At 43.0% G+C, this 23,725-nt stretch overlaps 1 protein-coding gene across 2 annotated transcripts; it reads right to left on the bottom strand.

The window, feature by feature from the left end:
• Window positions 1-827: 827 nt before the first annotated feature.
• Window positions 828-5,241, bottom strand: LOC109731544 (uncharacterized). Of its 2 annotated transcripts, XM_020290714.3 has the most exons (11): window positions 4,898-5,241; window positions 4,579-4,794; window positions 4,399-4,497; window positions 3,948-4,091; window positions 3,596-3,709; window positions 3,355-3,498; window positions 3,081-3,179; window positions 2,719-2,805; window positions 2,371-2,493; window positions 2,133-2,277; window positions 828-2,055 (listed from the first exon to the last, which is right to left on the bottom strand). In XM_020290714.3, the coding sequence occupies exons 1-10, from the start codon at window positions 5,134-5,136 to the stop codon at window positions 2,166-2,168; spliced, it is 1,377 nt and encodes a 458-aa protein (XP_020146303.1). In that variant the 5' UTR covers window positions 5,137-5,241; the 3' UTR covers window positions 828-2,055; window positions 2,133-2,165. The 2 variants fall into 2 exon arrangements, 1 of the variants encoding a protein (XP_020146303.1); XR_005754799.3 differs by lacking the exons at window positions 828-2,055; window positions 2,133-2,277 and having other exon boundaries at window positions 2,370-2,493; window positions 2,719-2,866; window positions 4,898-5,228.
• Window positions 5,242-23,725: the final 18,484 nt, after the last annotated feature.

Raw genomic sequence — 23,725 nt, 5'->3', positions numbered from 1 at the left:
GCCAACGGAGAATCGGGTGCGGACGAACACAACGGCGATCAGGAGAGTTGTGGTTGTGCGTGCACAGATGAGCAGCAGCAGTCAGCCGGAGAGAGGAGCAGCGGCAATCGACGCCGGAAATTGGATCGAAGAGCACGAGTTGCGCGTACGAAAAAAAAACCCTAGGGCTCTAATACCATATTAGGAAATATGCAACTTGTATTTCCGTGGGGCCATAGGCCAGTATATATACATGTACAGGTGCAGGTAATATGCAGAAAACCCCTTATACAATGGGATAAAGACAAAAGGCTACATGGCTATATAAATATAACTCTAACAGATCAACTCCCTACCGCAGTCAGTGATTATACTGGGCCGGAACAAGAGGAGGAAGAAGCCATGGATAAGGTTCGAATGTGTGCTGAGTGATTATTGCGTGGGCAGTTGTGTGGCCTATGAGTAAAATGGAAGAAGGTAGCTTACATAGCTCCATTCGTAGACGGTCACGATACAGTCGTTTGATGCACAGGGTACAGCCGTGAACAGACAAAGGATCCTCGTCTATACCGTGTCCCATGAAACAGCTGCATGCATAATCAATGCGAGGCAGAGGTGGGACATCTCACTCTTCGAAAACCAGGACTGTCGAACGAATACTATGTGAAAATACAACATCTGTGTTCGTGAAGCCCTAGACATTGGAGCGGTCAGGATTTCAGGGTCAAATGCACCCAAGACCCGAATTGCATTTCCCGTTTATATGGTAATTTCTTCTTCTCAGCACATTTCTAGTATTTAAACGATCAGATATGAACCAGGCAAAAACTTTCAGTTTCGGAGTGCACTAGACTTCCATAGCCATCTGAATACATGATCAGCATGAACATCTCTGAAGAAAAAAGCATAATATTTGTGTGAGGGACATCTGTTACCCCAAACACATCCCCATTGATCAAAACACTCATCATAAAAGCGGGATGTCAGCTATCCTCTATACATCTATCTGACATTTACCTATTACGTAGTTCTGTATGTAACTAAACACTAGCTAGCAGTTTCTACCCTCTGTACAAGTCACTCCGCATTTACATGTAAGTGATTACACGCCCGTAAGGGCAACATTCAGATGGCTACTGTATGAAGTTATAGACAGCCGTCATCAGATGTTCTTCTTCACATGTTATGCAGCTTTCAGTAGTAGATTAGATCCATGAAATCATTTTTCCAGACCTGAACATTGCGCGCTGAAGAACTTCAAGAACAGCTCCAAAAGTTCCTGTTAGTATATGATCAATCTCAAAGTCGTAAAACAGCGTCGTCCGCGATACTTCATCATATGAATGATCAGGCAAGTGTTTGATGCCATTATCCAGGTAGTGGAGGAGACTTTCAGCTGTTGGATGGTATTCTGTGGGTTTTTGAGTCCCTGGGTTAATGAAGTCCCAAATTTTCTTGAGATGAATATTTGCTTGTGCTTTTTCGCACCAATCGTGCCAGCAGGAATGGGATTTCACTATGTCGAGAATATCCTTATAGGCTCCCTTGTTATCAGTCTTCTTTAACTTCTTCACAATCCTGTACATCATCTGATAAACTGCTAACCTCTCCAATTCAGGCTTCATTGAAATGTGGTCTCCCATCAGGTCTTCTTCTTTGTAGACACCATTCTTCATCAAATCCAGAAGTTCGCAGATTGGTATAGGTACATCTGCTTCAGCAAAAAATTCTTGCTCTATTATGTAAGCCATTTTGTTCCTGTCAAGCTTTGACCCATTGGCAGTGAAAGGTCGAGGTACCAATCCAATCAGTTTGATGTCCCCTGTCCTCGTGCGGCAGAAGTTGGCAAGAGAGAAATCCCCATCAAAGCACATATTTCTTTTATGTGATCCTGTCAATGTTTTAACCATCCCATCAAGAGTACTGCGTGCTTTTGTGAGCATAAGGTTGACCTCTTTATTTCCTCCAGGGATAATTTTGTTTTGAGTCACGGATATGCTTGCATCAGTAAGCTTTTTAGAATCAGGAATCTCACAGGGGCAAATGAATATTGTATGATCCAAGCATGTTGAGCACCTAACACAAAATATCTTCCATCATTAAAACAGAACAAATCATGTTCTGATTAAAACAGAATTATAGGTGCTGCTCACATTCTTGTAGGGCAACCCAGGTCCTTCTTGTCACTACTTTGTCGATTCGCTGATCTTCTCTACAGATTTCTGCAGTTGCTTTACCTCAATGGATCCACCTTTTTTGGGAAAGATGATTTGATGTTCCAAGTCAACACTGAGAGTCCTAAAAAGGAGTACAAGAAAATTAAATAGATGAACAGATAATATCCCCTGCAAGATTCAACTATGAAACAAATAAGAATAAAAGAAAGCAGACCCTAGCACTGGTTGGGAGGAACTTTCTCCATTCTGCCATATCAACTGAGCACCTGCATTTTTTGGCCACTGCCCTTCCATAGATAATTTCCTGCAACCTTTTGAAGCTTCCAAAGATGTTTTCCTAAAACAGATCATGGGAATAAATTGAAGCACGTGAAATGAAACTGAACTTGAGCAGCAACTGAATATAGGGCACGTTCTGAAGAATGCGTGCAACAATGCAAGGCTAATCTAACTGTTGTCCTCGAGACTAAAGTTAAGAGTTTTTCTTTTAACTGAAAACTGAATGTCACAAAACAGCAAACGATACACTTCAACATTTACTACAGAATTCAGTGATGCTTACATTCTTATAGGGAAATCCTTGTCCTTCTTGGCATTACTTGTCGATTCACTGATCTTCTCGATAGAATTCAGCAGGTGTTTTACCTCACTGGATCCAAAAAAAATTAGCAGATATTATTCCCCTTTTTTTAGCAGATAGATATTATTCCCTGCAATATCCAACTAAGAAATAAATAAGAATAAAAGAGAGCAGACCCTAGCTTTGGTTGGGATGAGCTTTCTCAGAGAGCACAATCGTGCAAGGCTAAGCTAACGTCCTCGATACTAAGTTAATGGTTAGCTGAAAACTGAACGTGGCAAAACAGTAAACAAATACACTTCAACAGCACATGTAGTTTTACGACAAAATTCAGGGATGCTTACATATCTCTTGCAGAAACACCATTCCTTGGTACATCAACCTCTCTAATCGTCTTTTCAGGGGATGCATAGCACTGTTTTTCTTCCTCAAAGCTAAGGCACCTAAACAAGTCACGGATATTCTCACGTCAGTAAGCTTTTTAGAATCGACAATCTCACAGGCGCAAATGAATAGTGTATGATCCAAGAATGATGAGCACCTAACACAAAATATCTTCCATTATCAAAACAGAACAAACCATGTTCTGATTAAAAAAGAATGACAGGTGTTGCTCACATTCTTGTAGGGCAATCCTGATCCTTCTTGTCATCACTTGTCGATTCGCTGATCCTCTCAACAGAATTCTGCAGTTGCTTTACCTCAATGGATCCACCTTTTTTGGGAAAGATGATTTGATGTTCCAAGTCAACACTGAGAGTCCTAAAAGAGGAGTACAAGAAAATTAAATTCATGAAAAACAGATAATATTCCCTGCAAGATTCAACTATGAAACAAATAAGAATAAAAGAAAGCAGACCCTAGCACTGGTTGGGAGGAACTTTCTCCATTCTGCCATATCAATGCACCTGGATTTTTTGGCCCTTCCATAGATAATTTCCTGCGACCTTTTGAAGCTTCCAAAGATGTTTTCCTAAAACAGATCATGGGAATGAATTAAAGCACATGAACTGAAACTGAACTTGAGCTGCAACTGAATACAGAGCACGTCCTGAAGAATACATGCAACAATGCAAGGTTAATCCAACTGTTCTCCTCAAGACTAAAGCTAAGAGTTTTTTTTTCTTAACTGAAAACTGAATGTCACAAAACAGCAAATGATACACTTCAACATCACATGTAGTTTTACTACAGAATTCAGTGATGCTTACATTCTTGTAGGGAAATCCTTGTCGTTCTTGCCATTACTTGTCGATTCACTGATCTTCTCGATAGAATGCAGCAGCTGCTTTACCTCACTGGATCCAAAAATTTTGGGCAAGATGGTTTGACGTTCCAAATCAACACCGACCATCCTAAAAAGGAGTACAAGAAAATTAAATAGGTGAATAATACTATTCACACTCTTATTCCCCTTTTTTAGCAGATAGATATTATTCCCTGCAATATCCAACTACGAATAAATGAGCATAGAAGAAAATACACCCTAGCTTTGCTTGGGATTAGCTTCCTCAGAGAGTACAATCGTGCAAGGCTAATCTAACTGTCCTCAATACGAAGTTAAGGGTTAGCTGAAAACTGAATGTGGCAAAACAGTAAACAAATACACTTCAACAGCACATATGCACATGTAGTTTTGCGACAGACTTCAAGGATGCTTACATATCTCTTGCAGGAACGTCATTCTTTGACACGCCAACCTCTCTATTTATGTTTTCAGGGGACACACCGCACTGTTCTTCTTCTTCGAAGCTAAGGCGCCTAAACAATGAACAGAGGAAGCCGTGGTGAATAAAGATGGTTTAATGCAACTCAGAAGTCAGAATGTAGAGAGTTCACTACCTTGGAGCTAGACTTGGTGTTCTTGAATGATCCAGGTTATCTATCCTCATGTTTTTGGAGTAGTCTTTAACCGATCTCCTGTTCTTGGAGCTCCCGGTACGGCCGCTCGTACTGGGGTAGACATGATCCAGAGCGGCCGTCCCTTGCCTCTTTCTCGACCTATCTGGAACCGATCTCCCGTTCTGGGAGCAATCAGTATCGGTACCGCCGCTCGTCCTGAGGAAGACATGCAAATCCAAATTCAATTCGGCGCTCCCTGGCGCACGGATGCGTGTGAGTGGGGTGGGGGGTGGAGGTGGGGGCGGGTGAAGAGACGCACCTTGGCGGGGCGGTGGCCGGCGTGCGCTGAGGTGAGGGACGAGATCTCCGCGGGGGCGAGGCGCGGGGCGGAGTACGCGAAGCGCGCCGCGGCTGCGCGATGGCGCTCGGTGACCGGGGCGTGGCATATTGCGGCTCCCTGTCGGCTGTTATGCGCACGGAAATCCCCCCTCTCTTTCTTCCTACTTCCCCCTTTAGGCCGCGGCCGCCGCCGCCGGATTCACCTCCTTTCTCCGCCATGACCGGCGACTGGTCAAGGCGGGCGGAGGCGCGGGTCGGGGGATTCCGGTGGCGGCGTCGGTGGGCCCCTCTTGACCGTTGTTGAGGTTTTGACCGGGGGATTTCTTCTGTGCTCTTTCGGCGGCGTCGGCTCGGTGCTTTGAGATTTGCGTCCGGGAGCGTATCTGAGTGGACTGGATGGACTCCGCTGGGAGAACGGATTTTTTTAAGTGAAAATTCATTTACGGTACTTTATCTAGTCTGATATGATTAATTTGATCATTGCATTTATTTGTCAATAATATATATTTGGTCATTGCATTTAGAAACTGCAAAATTTTGATCACGCTTGTCGTTGTTCACTAATGTAATGACTAGGTGAGTGCCCGTGCGTTGCAACGGGAGTCAGAAATTTCCATGACTCATCATTGTGGCTCGCAAATCGGGGTTGGACCACAAAATTATCATCATATCTCGGGGTCTACAGTCACACTCTCGAAGGAGCATAGCAGGTCCGCTGCATGCCCTCCGTCGACCCCGTGTTGGGATCTCATCTCATGGCCAACACCAGACAAGCTGCCACAGACGACCATCGTCGGGCCATTCCTGTACAAGGCCCCACGAATTCCGCGACAGTGTCGAAGCACACACCATCGCATTTTATTTTTTTGAGAGTACGCAAATTACGTACCATATTTTTATAGAAGGGAGAAAATTTGATTACAAGAGGCCGATAGTAGTGCGATAAAGAGTAGGAGGGCAATATTCTGTCGCTTGGATGTTGTCGCTGCCACGATGTCCACACCAAAAAAAAAACCTAATCTAGTCGGTCCAAAACAACCGAAGGGAGAGAGCACGTCGAGGTTTATTCGCCGATGGGTTACTTGCCTTACCTCTTACTTTCTCTTCGCAACTTGTTTATATATTTGTTTTTTATTGAGGATAATCCAAGGAAAAGATAGCACGCATCATCACCCGGGCCAAGGAGGAGACCTTCCAGGCAAGGGGTACTGATGGCACTGAGGAGAGCTTTCGGGGAACGATCGGTCTCGGTGACGGCGGCGGGCTCGCTAGGGTTAGCACGGCCCGTGGTGTGACGCCCCGGTTCGTCGTTTATAATCGTGCACGATTATAAACGAGGGTGTCATACATGGGGATGTCGCGAAAGAGGGCCAAAGGAATCAGGGATGAACGAGTTTAGGAGAGGAACGAGCGAGACATGTAAGCAATGCATGCATGCCTTTGTAATGGGCCTTGTTGGACCCGTACATGCTGGAGGGCAATATTCTGTCGCTTGGATGTTGTCGCTGCCACGATGTCCACACCAAAAAAAACTAATCTAGTCGGTCCAAAACAACCGAAGGGAGAGAGCACGTCGAGGTTTATTCGCCGATGGGTTACTTGCCTTACCTCTTACTTTCTCTTCGCAACTTGTTTATATATTTGTTTTTTATCGAGGATAATCCAAGGAAAAGATAGTGCGCAGCATCACCCGGGCCAAGGAGGAGACCTTCCGGGCAAGGGGTACTGATGGCACTGAGGAGAGAGAGCTTTCGGGGAACGATCGGTGTCGGTGGCGGCGGCGGGCTCGCTAGGGTTAGCACGGCCCGTGGTGTGACACCCCGGTTCGTCGTTTATAATCGTGCACGATTATAAACGAGGGCGTCATACATGGGGATGTCGCGAAAGAGGGCCAAAGGAATCAGGGATGAGCGAGTTTAGGAGAGGAACGAGCGAGACATGTAAGCAATGCATGCATGCCTTTGTAATGGGCCTTGTTGGACCCGTACATGCTGGCCACACGGAGGACGGGAAAAAACCAACGCGAGGAGTGGGAAGGAGTCACACGAAGGAAGAGGTACAGTGCGTGTGGGGAGCGTAGGATGGACGAAGATCACGAGCGACATAAGATGGAATACGGGAAACGGAACCTTAAGGTTGTTTTAGGTAGTATATAAGTATATATAGAGATATAGAGATTACACTCCTATTGATTTCGTCCCAAAATTTAACAATAATGATTATAATGGATCATCGGGAACTAAGATCTAAATATGAGAGGGATATATACCCGGCCCCATAGATCACGGATGTAACATCCTAAATTTTCAATTTGGAATGTTATATATTAGGTCATCATTGCATATCATATTTTATTGCATTTTGGCTTGATCCTAGAAATTCTACGCAACTTCTCTCAAAAAAAAAAATTATACGCAACTCAAGGACCCACGGAGAGAGTCGGGGATTTCGTTATTTTCATATTTGAGTTTTCTCGAATTTTGAAAAGAGGATCGTTTGATCTTAATTATTTTCTCTTCAAATATTTCTTTTATGAAAATAAAAGAGAGAGGATAAAATGACTTCCTAAAAATAAAGAAATATTGGAGATTTAATATTAAAATCAAATAAGAATTTTATTCGGAGTTTTATCGCTATTTTATTTGAATTAGGAAAATATGTGTTTTCCAAAATTTCATTAGAGTCCCAAATAAATGTTCACCTTGTCCGGTAGATTTTTAGAGGACGGGGAAAATTTATTTCAGGATTTTTGAAGTCCGTTTAGTATTTCTTTTATTTGTTTTTCTGTGCGGATTAATTTAAAAAAACAAGTCAACCGACCTAGGGGCCATGCCTGAGCCGGATTCCTTCGGCTGGGGGCTTTATAAGCCGCAGCCCGAGCCGCCCCGAGGCCCAAGTCGTCGCCGCCAGCCCACCCCGCCGAAACCCTAACCCTAGCCCCGCCGCCCGCCAGCCCGCCGCCGTCGCCGGACGCCGCCCCGCCGCCGCCCGACCCCGCGAGAGGTAGCCGCCGCTGCCGCCGGTTTTCGCGAGAAAACCGACCGGTTTTTTTTTCGAAACCCTAGATCCCTTTTTTATTTTTAGATCGGTTTTTTTTTGTTTAGTTATTTAGCAAACGCCCGTTCGTACGTTCGTTTTAACGAACGGTTTTCACCGTTTAACCGCAGACAGCGAACGTTCGTTCGTTAGTCTGTTCGTCAGTTTTTCTTTTTCTCGAATTTTTTGCGATTATTTTCGATCACGATTTCTGATCCGATTTTCGTTTTAGTTTATCTTTTCGCTCGTTTATCGGAATCAGGCGATTCAAGCGCCTAGAGTTTCATCTCGGAGCCCTCTTTCTGTTTAATCAACTTAAACAAGTTTTTGCTACTGTAGAATTTGACTTTAGTCCAGATTAGTAATCGAAGCTTGTTTCTTTCGCAGTTTGAGTTTCGTTGCTTCGTTTGATTTGATTCTTTTTGCAAACCGGAGTTCTTAAGTTGAACTTTCTGGTTAGATCTTCTTATTTGAGTTTTACCTGTGCATCTTTGCTTGATTGCTTATTGTATGCTTGTTTGTTTGTGATAGAGTACCCGGAGTGCGAAGCGTGCTACTACGAGTCTCTAGGTTTCACAGATCATCAGCAAGGCAAGTAACACTTTTGATCATACCTCTTTACTACCCAGTTTTATTGCATTAGATCAATCCTCAAACAATTGCATGGTTAGGATCTGATTAAATTGTGGGTTTGGGAAGTAGATGAGGTAGTACCTATTCACCTGTTTATTATCAAACCTATGGGAGTTACTTCTATATTGCTTATATTGCTATGCTATGCTCGTAGACGTGGTTTGGGTTTGAGTGTATTCATGACAGATGTGAGTATTCTTAATTAATGGTTAACTTAAGGTGGCAACTTTAATACACATCTGGGTGGATTGAGGCACCTGGGGAACCCGGTGTTGTCTGTATTTTTGGAAATCCCGGGGTACCGTGTGATTCTCCTATGGACTGTCACCCAGGCTCAAAGGGATCATAAGATTATTCATGCTAGAAACTTCCGTGTGCAGCCACATGCCATTATGGGCTCTGACATAGTTGAGTAAGTTGTGGAAAACCTTTCCATGATGGGCTAGCAGATGTAGGGGATTGTAGGTGTACATGCCTATCTATCGGTTAAGGGGACCTCTTCAGAAAGACTGTGTCTCGGTCATCCGTTTCTCAAACATTATGTAATGCGAGAAATCCAACGGAGGAGATCGAGTCTTGTGGGGAAAAGTGCGCAAACCTCTGCAGAGTGTACAAACTAATCATGGTTAGCCGTGTCCCCGGTTATGGACATCTTGAGTATCTAGTTCTTGGATTATCATGTGGATCTCATCACTTTTAATATAATTTGATTGGGTTTAATGATGATGCTTAATTGGGATTGAGTTGGGTGAACCTTCTCAATGTTTAACAACCACCATGATAGTTAAATAAAATTTATTCCTTTGCTGTAGGGAAAAATTGGCTTTCCGCAAAACATATTAACCATACAGCCTCCACCAGCCATATAAGCATGTCGTGATAGCTTTATTCTGTTCATTACTCTTTTGTGTTGCCTTGCCAGCATATTCCATGTGCTGACCCGTTTCGGGCTGCAACGTATCATGTTGCAGACTTTTCAGACGACGAGTAAGGAGCCATAGGTCGTTGTCTTTCACTCAGTGATGCCATTGGAGTTGATGGACTCACTTTATCTTCCAAGCCTTCCGTTGTTATCGTATTAGATGGCCTTAAGCCATATTTATTGTAATAAGTTCTCTTTTGAGACATTCGATGTAATAAGTGTGTGATTGCTACTCTGGTATAAATCCTCAAGTACTGTGCGTGTCAGCATTACCGATCCAGGGATGACACTGATGCACAGAGATCAGACTGTTTGAGGTCTGGTCGCTACAACGGAATGAATCATCGGAAACTCAGATCTAAGTATGGCAGGCTATTGTTCATGGCCTTAAGCTTTTAAAGAAGGGGGTTGTCTGGAGAATCGACAATGGCCAAAATGTGTGTATATGGCGAGACCGACGGATTGCACACTAGCCAATAGGTGGCCTGATATAGGGAGTGAGTTAGGGGGCCCTTTGTCTCCACTAATATTTGTGCTTGCAGAAGATTTTTTACAGACAATCCTCAACAATGCAATGCATAGTAACCTCATTCAGGCCCCTATTAGTTTTCAATCTTTCCCTGATTTTCTAAAACTTCAATATGCAGATGATACTTTAATCATCATGCCTGCTTGCACTATTCAGTTAGGTCATTTAAAGGAACTTCTGGAAAAAATCGCGAGCTTCGGGGTTGAGAGTTAATTACCAGAAATCAAACTTACTTCCCATCAATGTGGATGATGAGCAAATGCAGCAACTGTTTAATTTTCTAGGTTGTGCAACTGGAACTTTTCCTTTTACTTATCTTGGCACACCTCTTAGTTACACCAAACCAAAAATGGACCACTTTATGTACATCATTGAAAGGATTCGGCGGAGGTTGAACGTTTACTCACAGTAGTTAAGCTGTGATGGAAGATTACTCATGGTAAATGCAATGTTCTCCTCCCTTCCCATGTTCATTATGAGTTGCCTTCTTCTATATAAAGGTATTATTGATCAAATAGATAAATACAGAAGACACATGTTCTGGAGAGGGAAAGATCTGGAAAAGAAAAATCCTCCTTGGGCGGCTTGGGACCTGTTATGCAGACCCAAATGCAAAGGAGGGCTTGACATTCTCAAACTTCAGACTCAAAATACTTGCTTACTGATGAAGATGGTTCATAAGTTCACTAACCATCTGGATATTCCTTGGGTGAAGCTGATTTGGGAGATTTACTACCCTCAAGGAACGGCCAACATCAATCAGCAAACCCGCTCCTTCTAGTGGTGGGACTGCCTTAAACTTATGCCAATTTACAGGACCTGGCAGGTTGTCAACTACAGAATGGGCATATACTTGCTTTCTGGATGGATAATTGGGATGATCATCCGAAAAAAGACCTTTGGCCACATCTTTTTTCTTTCTCCCAAAACCAAAACATTAATTTCAATTAGTTCCCTAGAAAGTTTAAATGAACTAATTACACACTTTCACCTCCTATTGTCTGAGGAAGCCTATATTCAGTATCAGGAGCTGCAACAATGTTTACTTTCCATATTCAGTATCAGGAGTTGCAACAATGTTTACTTATAAGGTTTCCAAGGCCTACTCACTATTATCTCTGCATCCAAAGCCTCTAATGATATTTAAGTGGTTATGGAAATCATGCTTCCAACTCAAGCACAAAATCTTTTATTGGTTGGTGATCTATAATAGACAGAATACCTGAGCCATGTTGATGAGAAAAAAAATTCTTTATCCAAGATTACACTTGTGTCATGTGCAATGATCACACTCTCGAAACAAGAGACCACCTCTTTTTTCAATGTCAATTTGCTCAAATGCGTTGGGAATACATTTGCCCTTCTCATCCCTTGTACTCAAACATTCAAGATGAAGTTGCTAACCTCAAACGCCTTCTCAACCTCCCATTTGCTACGAAAGTGATCATCCTCATTTATTGGGCCATTTGGACCACTAGGAATGACTTTTTTGCAACGTATCAACCAAAGTTTATACACTTGCAGGCACACATTCAAGACAGAAATGAAATGGCTTGTCCACAGATCAAAGATAGGGGAATACAGTGGGTTGGCGGGCTAGGTTAATGCTTTTAGATGATCTGGTCTATTCCTTCAGTTCACGTTATACCTAGTTCTTGTACTAGGTTCTGTTGTTGTACCTAACCTTGTAGTTGTTTCTTTTCTTTTACATGTATATCTCTTTTCTTATTTCTTTCCCTTCTTTTTGAGACATCTTTGTAACACTTATTTGAAAATTAATAAAAATACGCAGCAGAGTCATGTTGTTTCCCTCCAAAAATAAATAGGTGGCCTGATCACCAACCGAGGAAGGTGTCATCCGAGGTGGGTTTCGGAGCTTCTAAACTACCATGGAAACTGGGATCTTGACAAATTAAATCAGCTCTTTCTTCCGGTGGACATTGTTGAAATCCAGAAAATCAGACCGGCTAATCGTTTTGGTGATGATTTTGTTGCTTGGGTGCCTGAAAAAAGTGGTGCCCTGATACGTCTCCAACGTATCTATAATGTTTGATTGTTCCATGCTATTATATTATCTGTTTTGGATGTTTAATGGGCTTTATTATACACTTTTATATTATTTTTGGGACTAACCTACTAACCCAAGGCCCAGTGCAAATTGATGTTTTTTTGCCTATTTCAGTGTTTCGGAGAAAAGGAATATCAAACGGAGTCCAAACGGAATGAAACCTTTGGGAGCGTGATTTTGGAACAAACGTGATCCAGAGGACTTGGAGTGGACGTCGAGAAATCAACAAGGAGGCCACGAGGCAGGGAGGCGCGCCTGCCTCCCTAGGCGCGGCCCCCACCCTCGTGGGGCCCTTGCAGCTCCACCGACCTACTTCTTCCTCCTATATATACCCATATACCCCGAAACCAACCAGGAGCACCACAAAACCCTATTTCCACCGCCGCAACCTTCTGTACCCGTGAGATCCCATCTTGGGGCCTTCTCCGGCGCTCCGCCGGAGGGGGAATCGATCACGGAGGGCTTCTACATCAACACTATAGCCTCTCCGATGATGTGTGAGTAGTTTACCACAGACCTTCAGGTCCATAGTTATTAGCTAGATGGCTTCTTCTCTCTCTTTGGATCTCAATACAAAGTTCTCCTCGATCTTCTTGGAGATCTATTCGATGTAACTCTTTTTGCGGTGTGTTTGTCGAGATCCGATGAATTGTGGGTTTATGATCAAGATTATCTATGAACAATATTTGAATCTCCTCTGAATTCTTTTATGTATGATTTGTTATCTTTGCAAGTCTCTTTGAATTATCAGTTTGGTTTGGCCTACTAGATTGATCTTTCTTTCAATGGGAGAAGTGCTTAGCTTTGGGTTCAATCTTGCGTTGCTCGATCCCAGTGACAGAAGGGGAAACGACACGTATTGTATTGTTGACATCGAGGAGAAAAAGATGGGGTTTATATCATATTGCTTGAGTTTATCCCTCCACATCATGTCATCTTGCCTAATGCGTTACTCTGTTCTTATGAACTTAATACTCTAGATGCATGCTGGATAGCGGTCGATGTGTGGAGTAATAGTAGTAGATGCATGCAGGAGTCGGTCTACTTGTCGCGGACGTGATGCCTATATATCATGCCTAGATATTCTCATAATTATGCACTTTTCTATCAATTGCTCGACAGTAATTTGTTCACCCACCGTAATACTTATGCTATCTTGAGAGAAGCCACTAGTGAAACCTATGGCCCCCGGGTCTATTTTCCATCATATTAATCTTCCGTCAACTAGCTATTTCTTTCGCCGTTTATTTTGCAATCTTTACTTTTAATCTTTATCATAAAAATACCAAAAATATTATCTTATCATCTCTATCAGATCTCACTTTTGCAAGTGGCCGTGAAGGGATTGACAACCCCTTTATCGCGTTGGTTGCAATGTTCTTATTTGTTGTGTAGGTACGAGGGACTTGCGTGTGGCCTCCTACTGGATTGATACCCTGGTTCTCAAAAACTGAGGGAAATACTTACGCTACTTTGCTGCATCACCCTTTCCTCTTCAAGGGAAAACCAACGCATGCTCAAGAGGTAGCATGCCCTCACAGTCCGAAGTGCTTACAAGTTGGCTAGTGATGAATCTTCAAATTCCAGAGAGCCATCGACTAGCTCACGACCTGATGGAACTAGAGATGCATGGAATTTCATTTGGCGTTGTTCAGCCCCACCGAAGGTCCAGTCTTTTGCATGGAGACTGGGAACTGACTCGCTAACAAATTGGACGAACAAAGTCAAGAGAAACAAGGAAATTATAGCAATGTGCCATGTCTGTGGTAGGGAGGAAGAAGACACGTTTCATGTATTCTGTAAATGCAATTGTGGCATGCTCTTGTGGAAGGCCATGGCAAAGGAATGAGCCCTGCCTGTGCGATCAGATATAAGACCCGTTGGCCATGACTAGTTCCTTCACCTCCTTTTGGGCTTGCGGAATGATGAACGGGTTCGAATCATGATGTTGTTTTTGAAGGAAATATGCCCTAGAGGCAATAATAAAGTTGTTATTTTATATTTCCTTATTCATGATAAATGTTTATTATACATGCTAGAGTTGTATTGATCGGAAACCTTAATACATGTGTGAATACATGGACAAACACTATGTCCCTAGTGAGCCTCTACTTGACTAGCTCGTTGATCAAAGATGGTTAAGGTTTCCTAGCCATGGACATGAGTTGTCATTTGATAACAGGATCACATCATTAGGAGAATGATGTGATGGACAAGACCCATCCGTTAGCTTAGCATTATGATCGTTCAGTTTTATTGCTATTGCTTTCTTCATATCAAATACATGTTCCTTCGACTATGAGATTATGCAACTCCCGGATACCGGAGGAATAACTTGTGTGCTATCAAACGTCACAACGTAACTGAGTGATTATAAATATGCTCTACAGATATCTCCGAAGGTGTTTGTTGGGTTGGCATAGATCGAGATTAGGATTTGTCACTCAGAGTATCGGAGAGGTATCTCTGGGCCCTCTCGGTAATGCACATCATAAGAAGCCTTGCAAGCAAAGTGACTAATGAGTTAGTTACAAGATGATGTATTACAGAACGAGTAAAGAGACTTGCCGGTAACGAGATTGAACTAGGTATTGAGATACCGACGATCGAATCTCGGGCAAGTAACATACCGATGACAAAGGGAACAACGTATGTTGTTATGCGGTTTGACCGATAAAGATCTTCGTGGAATATGTAGGAGCCAATATGAGCATCCAGGTTCCGCTATTGGTTATTGACCGGAGAGGTGTCTCGGTCATGTCTACATAGTTCTCGAACACGTAGGGTCCGCACGCTTAACGTTCGATGACGATTTAGTATTATATGAGTTATGTGATTTGGTGACTGAATGTTGTTCCGAGTCCTGGATGAGATCACGGACATGACGAGGAGTCTCGAAATGGTCAAGAGGTAAAGATTGATATATAGGACGATGGTATTCGGACACCGGAAGTGTTTCGGGGGTACCGGGTACTTATCGGGTCACTCGAAAGGAGTTTCGGGCACCCCGGCAAAGATATGGGCTTAATGGGCCAAGTGAGGGAACACACCAGCCCACAAGGGGTTGGTGCGCCCCATATAGGGCCAGCCATATGGGGAGGAAAGGAAAGGAGAGGAGGAAAAGGAAAGTGTGAAGTAGGACTCCTACTTCCTTCCCCTCCCCCCTCCTTCCTTTCCCCCTTGTCCAAACATGGCAGGGGAGGGGTGCGGCCAGGGCAGGAGCCCTAGGGCCGGCCGGCCACCTATGTGGTCCGCCAGGCTTCCTCATCTCCCCCTCCCACCTATATATATATGGGGGGCGCCCCTAGCACAACACAACATCAATTGTTAGCCGTGTGCGGCGCCCCCCTTCATAGTTTACACCTCGGTCATATTCTCGCGGTGCTTAGGCGAAACCCAGCGCGGATCACTTCACCATCACCGTCACCATGCTGCCATGTTGACGGAACTCATCTACTTCCTCGACGCCTTGCTGGATCAAGAAGGCGAGGGACATCATTGCGCTGAACGTGTGCAGAACTCGGAGGTGCCGTACCTTCGGCACTTGATCAGTTGGAGCTATAAGAAGTTCGACTAAATCAACCGAGTTGTCAAACGCTTCGGCTTTCGGTCTACGAGGGTACGTAGACACACTCTCCCCCTCTCGTTGCTATGCATCTCCTAGATAGATCTTGCATGAGCGTAGGAATTTTTTTAAAATTGCATGCTACGTTTCCCAACAGTTTTGGCGAATGTGGCATGTGCGTAATGAGATGGTGCACGCAAAACAACCACCTCCAGTAGATATCTCTCCAGGTGTGCCCAAATGTTGATCCACAGAAAGGGAAGGCAACAGTTCTGAACACTCAAAGACCGGCCTAGAACTCATGCAATATGGATGAAGCAGCGACGGTATGCTCTTGGACCAAACCAACTCTGGGCAGAGTCTCTGATGGCTTGGTCCTCGGTGATGTTGCGGGAACTCGTATGGTGTTGAGACAGTTTTAGATGGTCTATAATTTTCAGTGCATGCAGATACTTACACTCATGTGATGATGTACCAGAAGCTGAACTACTTGCTATAAAGGAGGGAATTTCTTTGAGATTACAATGGAGTAATTCACCTATTGTTGTCGAGTCTGATTACCTAGAGGCTGTTAATATGATCAGGGGAGGACCAGGCAACAAGTCTAAGTATGCATTTGTTGTTAGAGAGATCATTAGTAGTATATGGGAGAGAAATTCTTGCATTGCTCACACTCATCGGAGTTTAATACTGTTAGTCATGCCTTGGCTAATTTTGGTAGGTTGCATTGACGAACTATGGTTTGGCTCAGAAGAGGTCTTGGAACTTGTGGGACGAGATTAGAATACCTAAACTTTATGAGTAATGTAAGAATTTAATTCCCCAAAAAATGTTAGCATAATTATCGGGCCTCGCATGCACACAAATCGCACTCAAGTACTTCTTGGGGCGTACCAAACGATTGAAGAACTCATCGAGTATCATTGGCAGCTACATGGAAGATAGTGTGTTTATTTTTTTACTTGAATAAGTTGTTCCGTTGGAATTTATTGTATTCAAATTATTTGTTAAATTAAATTATTTTTTTGTATTCGAGTGAATGGTTTAAAATATATTTGTTATATTGTTTGATCTAAAATGGAGCAATAGTGTAGATAGAAAAGCAGAAGAAAAAATGAAGGTAGCATTATGATAACTATGAAGCACGCTTCATACGCATTATGAAGGCTACGAATATGTCAACTCTGCAACGAAGCGTATGGAGTACTTCGCTCATGGTGAGCAAAAAGGATAAATGTGCATCACGCCCTTTTTTGTGGTTAAATTCATTGTATTACTCAACTCACAATGTCCATGCAATCCGCACCGGCTAGCTCTAAAGTGAAGGAAATATGCCCTAGAGGCAATAATAAAGTTGTTATTTATATTTCCTTATATCATGATAAATGTTTATTATTCATGCTAGAATTGTATTAACCGGAAACTTAGTACATGTGTGAATATATAGACAAACAAAGTGTCACTAGTATGCCTCTACTTGACTAGCTCGTTGAATCAAAGATGGTTAAGTTTCCTAGCCATAGACATGAGTTGTCATTTGATTAACGGGATCACATCATTAGAGAATGATGTGATTGACTTGACCCATTCCGTTAGCTTAGCATTCGATCGTTTAGTATATTGCTATTGCTTTCTTCATGACTTATACATGTTCCTATGACTATGAGATTATGCAACTTCCGAATATCGGAGGAACACTTTGTGTGCTACCAAACGTCACAACGTAACTGGGTGATTATAAAGGTGCTCTATGATACGTCTCCAACGTATCTATAATTTATGAAGTATTCATGCTATTATATTATCCATCTTGGATGTTTTATGGGCTTTACTATGCACTTTTATATTAATTTTGGGACTAACCTATTGACCCAGAGCCTAGTGCCAGTTTCTGTTTTTTCCCTTGTTTCAGTGTTTCGAAGAAAAGGAATATCAAACGGAGTCCAAACGGAATGAAACCTTCGGAAAAGTTATTTTTGGAAAGAAAGCAATACGGGAGACTTGGAGTGCACGTCAGGGGATCAACGAGGAGAGCACAAGGCAGGAGGCACGCCCACCCCACCTGGGCGCGCCCTCCACCCTCATGGGCCCCTCGTGGCTCCCCTTACCGACTTCTTTCGCCTATATATTCCCATATACCCTAAAACCTTCTGAGAGCAGAATAGATCGGGAGTTCCGCTGCCGCAAGCCTCTGTAGCCACCAAAAACCAATCGGGGCCCTGTTCCGGCACCCTGCCGGAGGGGGGGAACCCTCACCAGTGGCCATCTTCATCATCCCGGCGCTCTCCATGACGAGGAGGGAGTAGTTCACCCTCGGGACTGAGGGTATGTACCAGTAGCTATGTGTTTGATCTCTCTCTCTCTCGTGTTCTTGAGGTGATACGATCTTGATGTTTCGCGAGCTTTGCTATTATAGTTGGATCTTATGATGTTTCTCCCCCTCTACTCTCTTGTAATGGATTGAGTTTTCCCTTTGAAGTTATCTTATCGGATCGAGTCTTTAAGCATTTGAGAACACTTGATGTATGTCTTGCCGTGCTTATCTGTGGTGACAATGGGATATCACGTGATCCACTTGATGTATGTTTTGGTGATCAACTTGCGGGTTCCGCCCATGAACCTATGCATAGGGGTTGGCACACGTTTTCGTCTTGACTCTTCGGTAGAAACTTTGGGGCACTCCTTGAGGTTCTATGTGTTGGTTGAATAGATGAATCTGAGATTGTGTGATGCATATCGTATAATCATACCCATAGATACTTGAGGTGACATTGGAGTATCTACGTGACATTAGGGTTTTGGTTGATTTGTGTCTTAAGGTGTTATTCTAGTACGAACTCTATGATAGATCGAACGGAAAGAATTTACCATTGTATTGGGTGTGTTGGGGACAATTAGGGTTTTGGTTCCATCCATATTGCACTTGTATCACCATCTATTCGCCGAACTAGTGCACCTATACAATTTACCATTGTATTGGGTGTGTTGGGGACACAAGAGACTCTTTGTTATTTGGTTGCAGGGTTGTTTGAGAGAGACCATCTTCATCCTACACCTCCCACAGATTGATAAACCTTAGGTCATCCACTTGAGGGAAATTTGCTACTGTCCTACAAACCTCTGCACTTGGAGGCCCAACAACGTCTACAAGAAGAAGGTTGAGAGAGACCATCTTCATCCTACACCTCTCCACTTGAGTGAGATCTAATAGATATGATAAGATAATATTTTTGGTATTTTTATGATAAAGATGCAAAGTAAAATAAAAGCAAAATAAACGGCGCCAGAAATAGCTTGTTGTCGGGAGATTAAATATGATGGAAAATAGACCCGAGGGCCATAGGTTTCACTAGTAGCTTCTCTCGAGAGCATAAGTATTACGGTGGGTAAACAAATTACTGTTGAGCAATTGACATAATTGAGCATAGTTATGAGAATATCTAGGTATGATCATGTATATAGGCATCACGTCCAAGACAAGTAGACCGACTCCTGCCTGCATCTACTACTATTACTCCACACATCGACCGCTATCCAGCATGCATCTAGAGTATTAAGTTCAAAAGAACAGAGTGATACATCTCCAACATATCTATAATTTATGAAGTATTCATGCTATTATATTATCCATCTTGGATGTTTAATGGGCTTTACTATGCACTTTTATATGATTTTTGGGACTAACCTATTAACCTAGAGCCTAGTGCCAGTTTCTGTTTTTTCCTTGTTTTTGAGTTTTACAGAAAAGGAATACCAAACAGAGTTCAATTGACGTGCCAATTTTTGACGATTTTTTATGGACCAAAAGAAGACCCAGGAGCAAAAGAGTTGGGCCAGAAGAGTCCCGGGCTGCCCACGAGGGTGGGGGCGCGCCCACCCCCCTGGGCATGGGCCCCTGCCTCATGGACGACCCGGAGACCCCCCCCCCTGATGTGAGACCTACGCCAAAAAATCCTATAAATACTGAAACCTCCAGAAAACAGAATAGATTGGGAGTTCCGCCGCCGCAAGCTTCTGTAGCCACCAAAAACCAATCGGGACCCTATTCCGGCACCCTGCCGGAGGGGGGAACCCTCACGGGTGGCCCTCTTCATCATCCCGGCGCTCTCCATGACTAGGAGGGAGTAGTTCACCCTCGGGGCTGAGGGTATGTACCAGTAGCTATGTGTTTGATCTCTCTCTCTCTCTCTCTCTCTCTCTCTCTCTCTCGTGTTCTTGAGGTGATACGATCTTGATGTATCGCGAGCTTTGCTATTATAGTTGGATCTTATGATGTTTCTCCCCCTCTACTCTCTTGTAATGGATTGAGTTTTCCCTTTGAAGTTATCTTATCGGATTGAGTCTTTAAGGATTTGAGAACACTTGATGTATGTCTTGTCGTGCTTATCTGTGGTGACAATGGGATATCACGTGATCCACTTGATGTATGTTTTGGTGATCAACTTGCGGGTTCCGCCCATGAACCTATGCATAGGGGTTGGCACACGTTTTCGTCTTGACTCTCCGGTAGAAACTTTGGGGCACTCTTCGAAGTTCTTTGTGTTGGTTGAATAGATGAATTTGAGATTGTGTGATGCATATCGTATAATCATACCCACGGATACTTTAGGTGACATTGGAGTATCTAGGTGACATTAGGGTTTTGGTTGATTTGTGTCTTAAGGTGTTATTCTAGTACGAACTCTATGATAGATCGATCCGAAAGAATAACTTTGAGGTGGTTTCGTACCCTACCATAATCTCTTCGTTTGTTCTCCGCTATTAGTGGCTTTGGAGCGACTCTTTGTTGCATGTTGAGGGATAGTTATATGATCCAATTATGTTATTATTGTTGAGAGAACTTGCACTAGTGAAAGTATGAACCCTAGGCCTTGTTTCAACGCATTGCAATACCATTTGTGCTCACTTTTATCATTAGTTACCTTGCTGTTTTTATATTTTCAAATTACAAAAACCTATATCTACCATCCATATTGCACTTGTATCACCATCTCTTCGCCGAACTAGTGCACCTATACAATTTACCATTGTAATATTGGGTGTGTTGGGGACACAGGAGACTCTTTGTTATTTGGTTGCAGGGTTGTTTGAGAGAGACCATCTTCAACCTACGCCTCCCACGGATTGATAAACCTTAGGTCATCCACTTGAGGGAAATTTACTACTGTCCTACAAACCTCTGCACTTGGAGGCCAACAACGTCTACAAGAAGAAGGTTGTGTAGTAGACATCACTCTACAGGTGTCTCCGATGGTACTTGTTGAGGGAAAAGTTATTTTTGGAAAGACTGGTTCTACCGACGTGCTTCGCACACAGGTGGCTGGCGGGTGTCAGTTTCTCCAACTTTAGTTGAATCGAGTGTGGCTACGCCCGGTCCTTGTGAAGGTTAAAGAAACACATACTTGACGAAATATCGTTGTTGTTTTGATGCATAGGTAAGAACGGTTCTTGCTCGGCCCGTAGCAGACATGGAAAACTTGCAACAACAAAGTAGAGGACGTCTAACTTGTTTTTGCAGGGCATGCTGTGATGTGATATGGTCAAGACATGATGCTAAATTTTATTGTATGAGATGATCATGTTTTGTAACCAAGTTATCGGCAACTAGCAGGAGCCATATGGTTGTCGCTTTATTGTATGAAATGCAGACGCCATGTAATTGCTTTACTTTATCACTAAGAGGTAGCGATAGTCGTAGAAGCAATAGTTGGCGAGACGACAACAATGCTATGATGGAGATCAAGGTGTCGCGCCGGTGACGATGGTGATCATGACGGTGCTTTGGAGATGGAGATCAAAGGCACAAGATGATGATGCCCATATCATATCACTTATATTGATTGCATGTGATGTTTATCTTTTATGCATCTTATTTTGCTTAGTTCAACGGTAGCATTATAAGATGATCTCTTACTAAATTTCAAGGTATAAGTGTTCTCCCTGACTATGCACCATTGCGAAAGTTCGTCGTGCCGAGACACCACGTGATGATCGGGTGTGATAAGCTCTACGTTCACATACAACGGGTGCAAGCCAGTTTTGCACACGCAGAATACTCGAGTTAAACTTGACGAGCCTAGCATATGTAGATATGGCCTCGGAACACTGAGACCGAAAGGTCGAGCGTGAATCATATAGTAGATATGATCCACATAGTGATGTTCACCATTGAAAACTACTCCATCTCACGTGATGATCGGACATGGTTTAGTTGATATGGATCACGTGATCACTTAGATGATTAGAGGGATGTGTGTCTAAGTGGGAGTTCTTAAGTAATATGATTAATTGAACTTTAAATTTATCATGAACTTAGTCCTGGTAGTATTAGCATATCTATGTTGTAGATCAATAGCTCGCGTTTAGCTCCCCTGTTTTATTTTTTATATGTTCCTAGAGAAAACTAAGTTGAAAAATGTTAGTAGCAATGATGCGGATTGGATCCGTGATCTGAGGATTATCCTCATTGCTGCACAGAAGAATTATGTCCTTGATGCACCGCTAGGTGACAGACCGATTGCAGAAGCAGATGCAGACGTTATGAATGTTTGGCAAGCTCGATATGATGACTACTTGATAGTTTAGTGCACCATTGTTTACGGCTTAGAATTGGGGCTTCAAAGACGTTTTGAACGCCATGGAGCATATGAGATGTTCCAAGAGTTGAAATTAGTATTTCAGACTCATGCCCATGTCGAAAGGTATGAGACCTTTGACAAGCACTTTGCCTACAAGATGGAGGAAAATAGCTCAGCTAGTGAGCATGTGCTCAGAATGTCTGAGTACTACAATCACTTGAATCAAGTGGGAGTTAATCTTCTGGATGATAGTGTCATTGACAGAATTCTTCAATCACTGCCACCAAGCTACAAGAGCTTCGTGATGAACTATAATATGCAAGGGATGGATAAGACAATTCCCGAGCTCTTCGCAATTCTAAAGGCCGCGGAGGTAGAAATCAAGAAGGAGCATCAAGTGTTGATGGTCAACAAGACCACCAGTTTCAAGAAAAAGGGTAAAGGGAAGAAGGGGAACTTCAAGAAGAATGGCAAGCAAGTTGCTGCTCAAGTGAAGAAGCCCAAGTCTGGACCTAAGCCTGAGACTGAGTGCTTCTATTGCAAAGGGACTGGTCACTGGAAGCGGAACTGCCCCAAGTATTTGGCTGATAAGAAGGATGGCAAGGTGAACAAAGGTATATGTGATATACATGTTATTGATGTGTACCTTACTAATGCTCGCAGTAGCACCTGGATATTCGATACTGGTTCTGTTGCTAATATTTGCAACTCGAAACAGGGACTACAGATTAAGCGAAGATTGGCTAAGGACGAGGTGACGATGCGCGTGGGAAATGGTTCTAAAGTCGATGTGATCGCGGTCGGCACGCTACCTCTACATCTACATTCGGGATTAGTTGTAGACCTGAATAATTGTTATTTGGTGCCAGCGTTGAGCATGAACATTATATCTGGATCTTGTTTGATGCGAGATGGTTATTCATTTAAATTTGAGAATAATGGTTGTTCTATTTATATGAGTAATATCTTTTATGGTCATGCACCCTTGAAGAGTGGTCTATTTTTGATGAATCTCGATAGTAGTGATACACATATTCATAATATTGAAGCCAAAAGATGAAGAGTTGATAATGATAGTGCAACTTATTTGTGGCACTGCCGTTTAGGTCATATTGGTGTAAAGCGCATGAAGAAACTCCATTCTGATGGACTTTTGGAATCACTTGATTATGAATCACTTGGTACTTGCGAACCATGCCACTTGGGCAAGATGACTAAAACGCCGTTCTCCGGAACAATGGAGCGAGCAACAGATTTGTTGGAAATCATACATACTGATGTATGTGGTCCAATGAATGTTGAGGCTCGCGGCGGGTATCGTTATTTTCTCACCTTCACAAATGATTTGAGAAGATATGGGTATATCTACTTGATGAAACATAAGTCTGAAACATTTGAAAAGTTCAAAGAATTTCAGAGTGAAGTGGAAAATCATCGTAACAAGCAAATAAAGTTTCTGCGATCTGATCGTGAAGGA

Source organism: Aegilops tauschii, chromosome 4 (genome assembly GCF_002575655.3).
Source record: "Aegilops tauschii subsp. strangulata cultivar AL8/78 chromosome 4, Aet v6.0, whole genome shotgun sequence".
Classification (NCBI taxonomy): domain Eukaryota; kingdom Viridiplantae; phylum Streptophyta; class Magnoliopsida; order Poales; family Poaceae; genus Aegilops; species Aegilops tauschii.
Note: the sequence above shows the minus strand (reverse complement) of the source record. Positions and strands in the feature narration are given on the sequence as shown.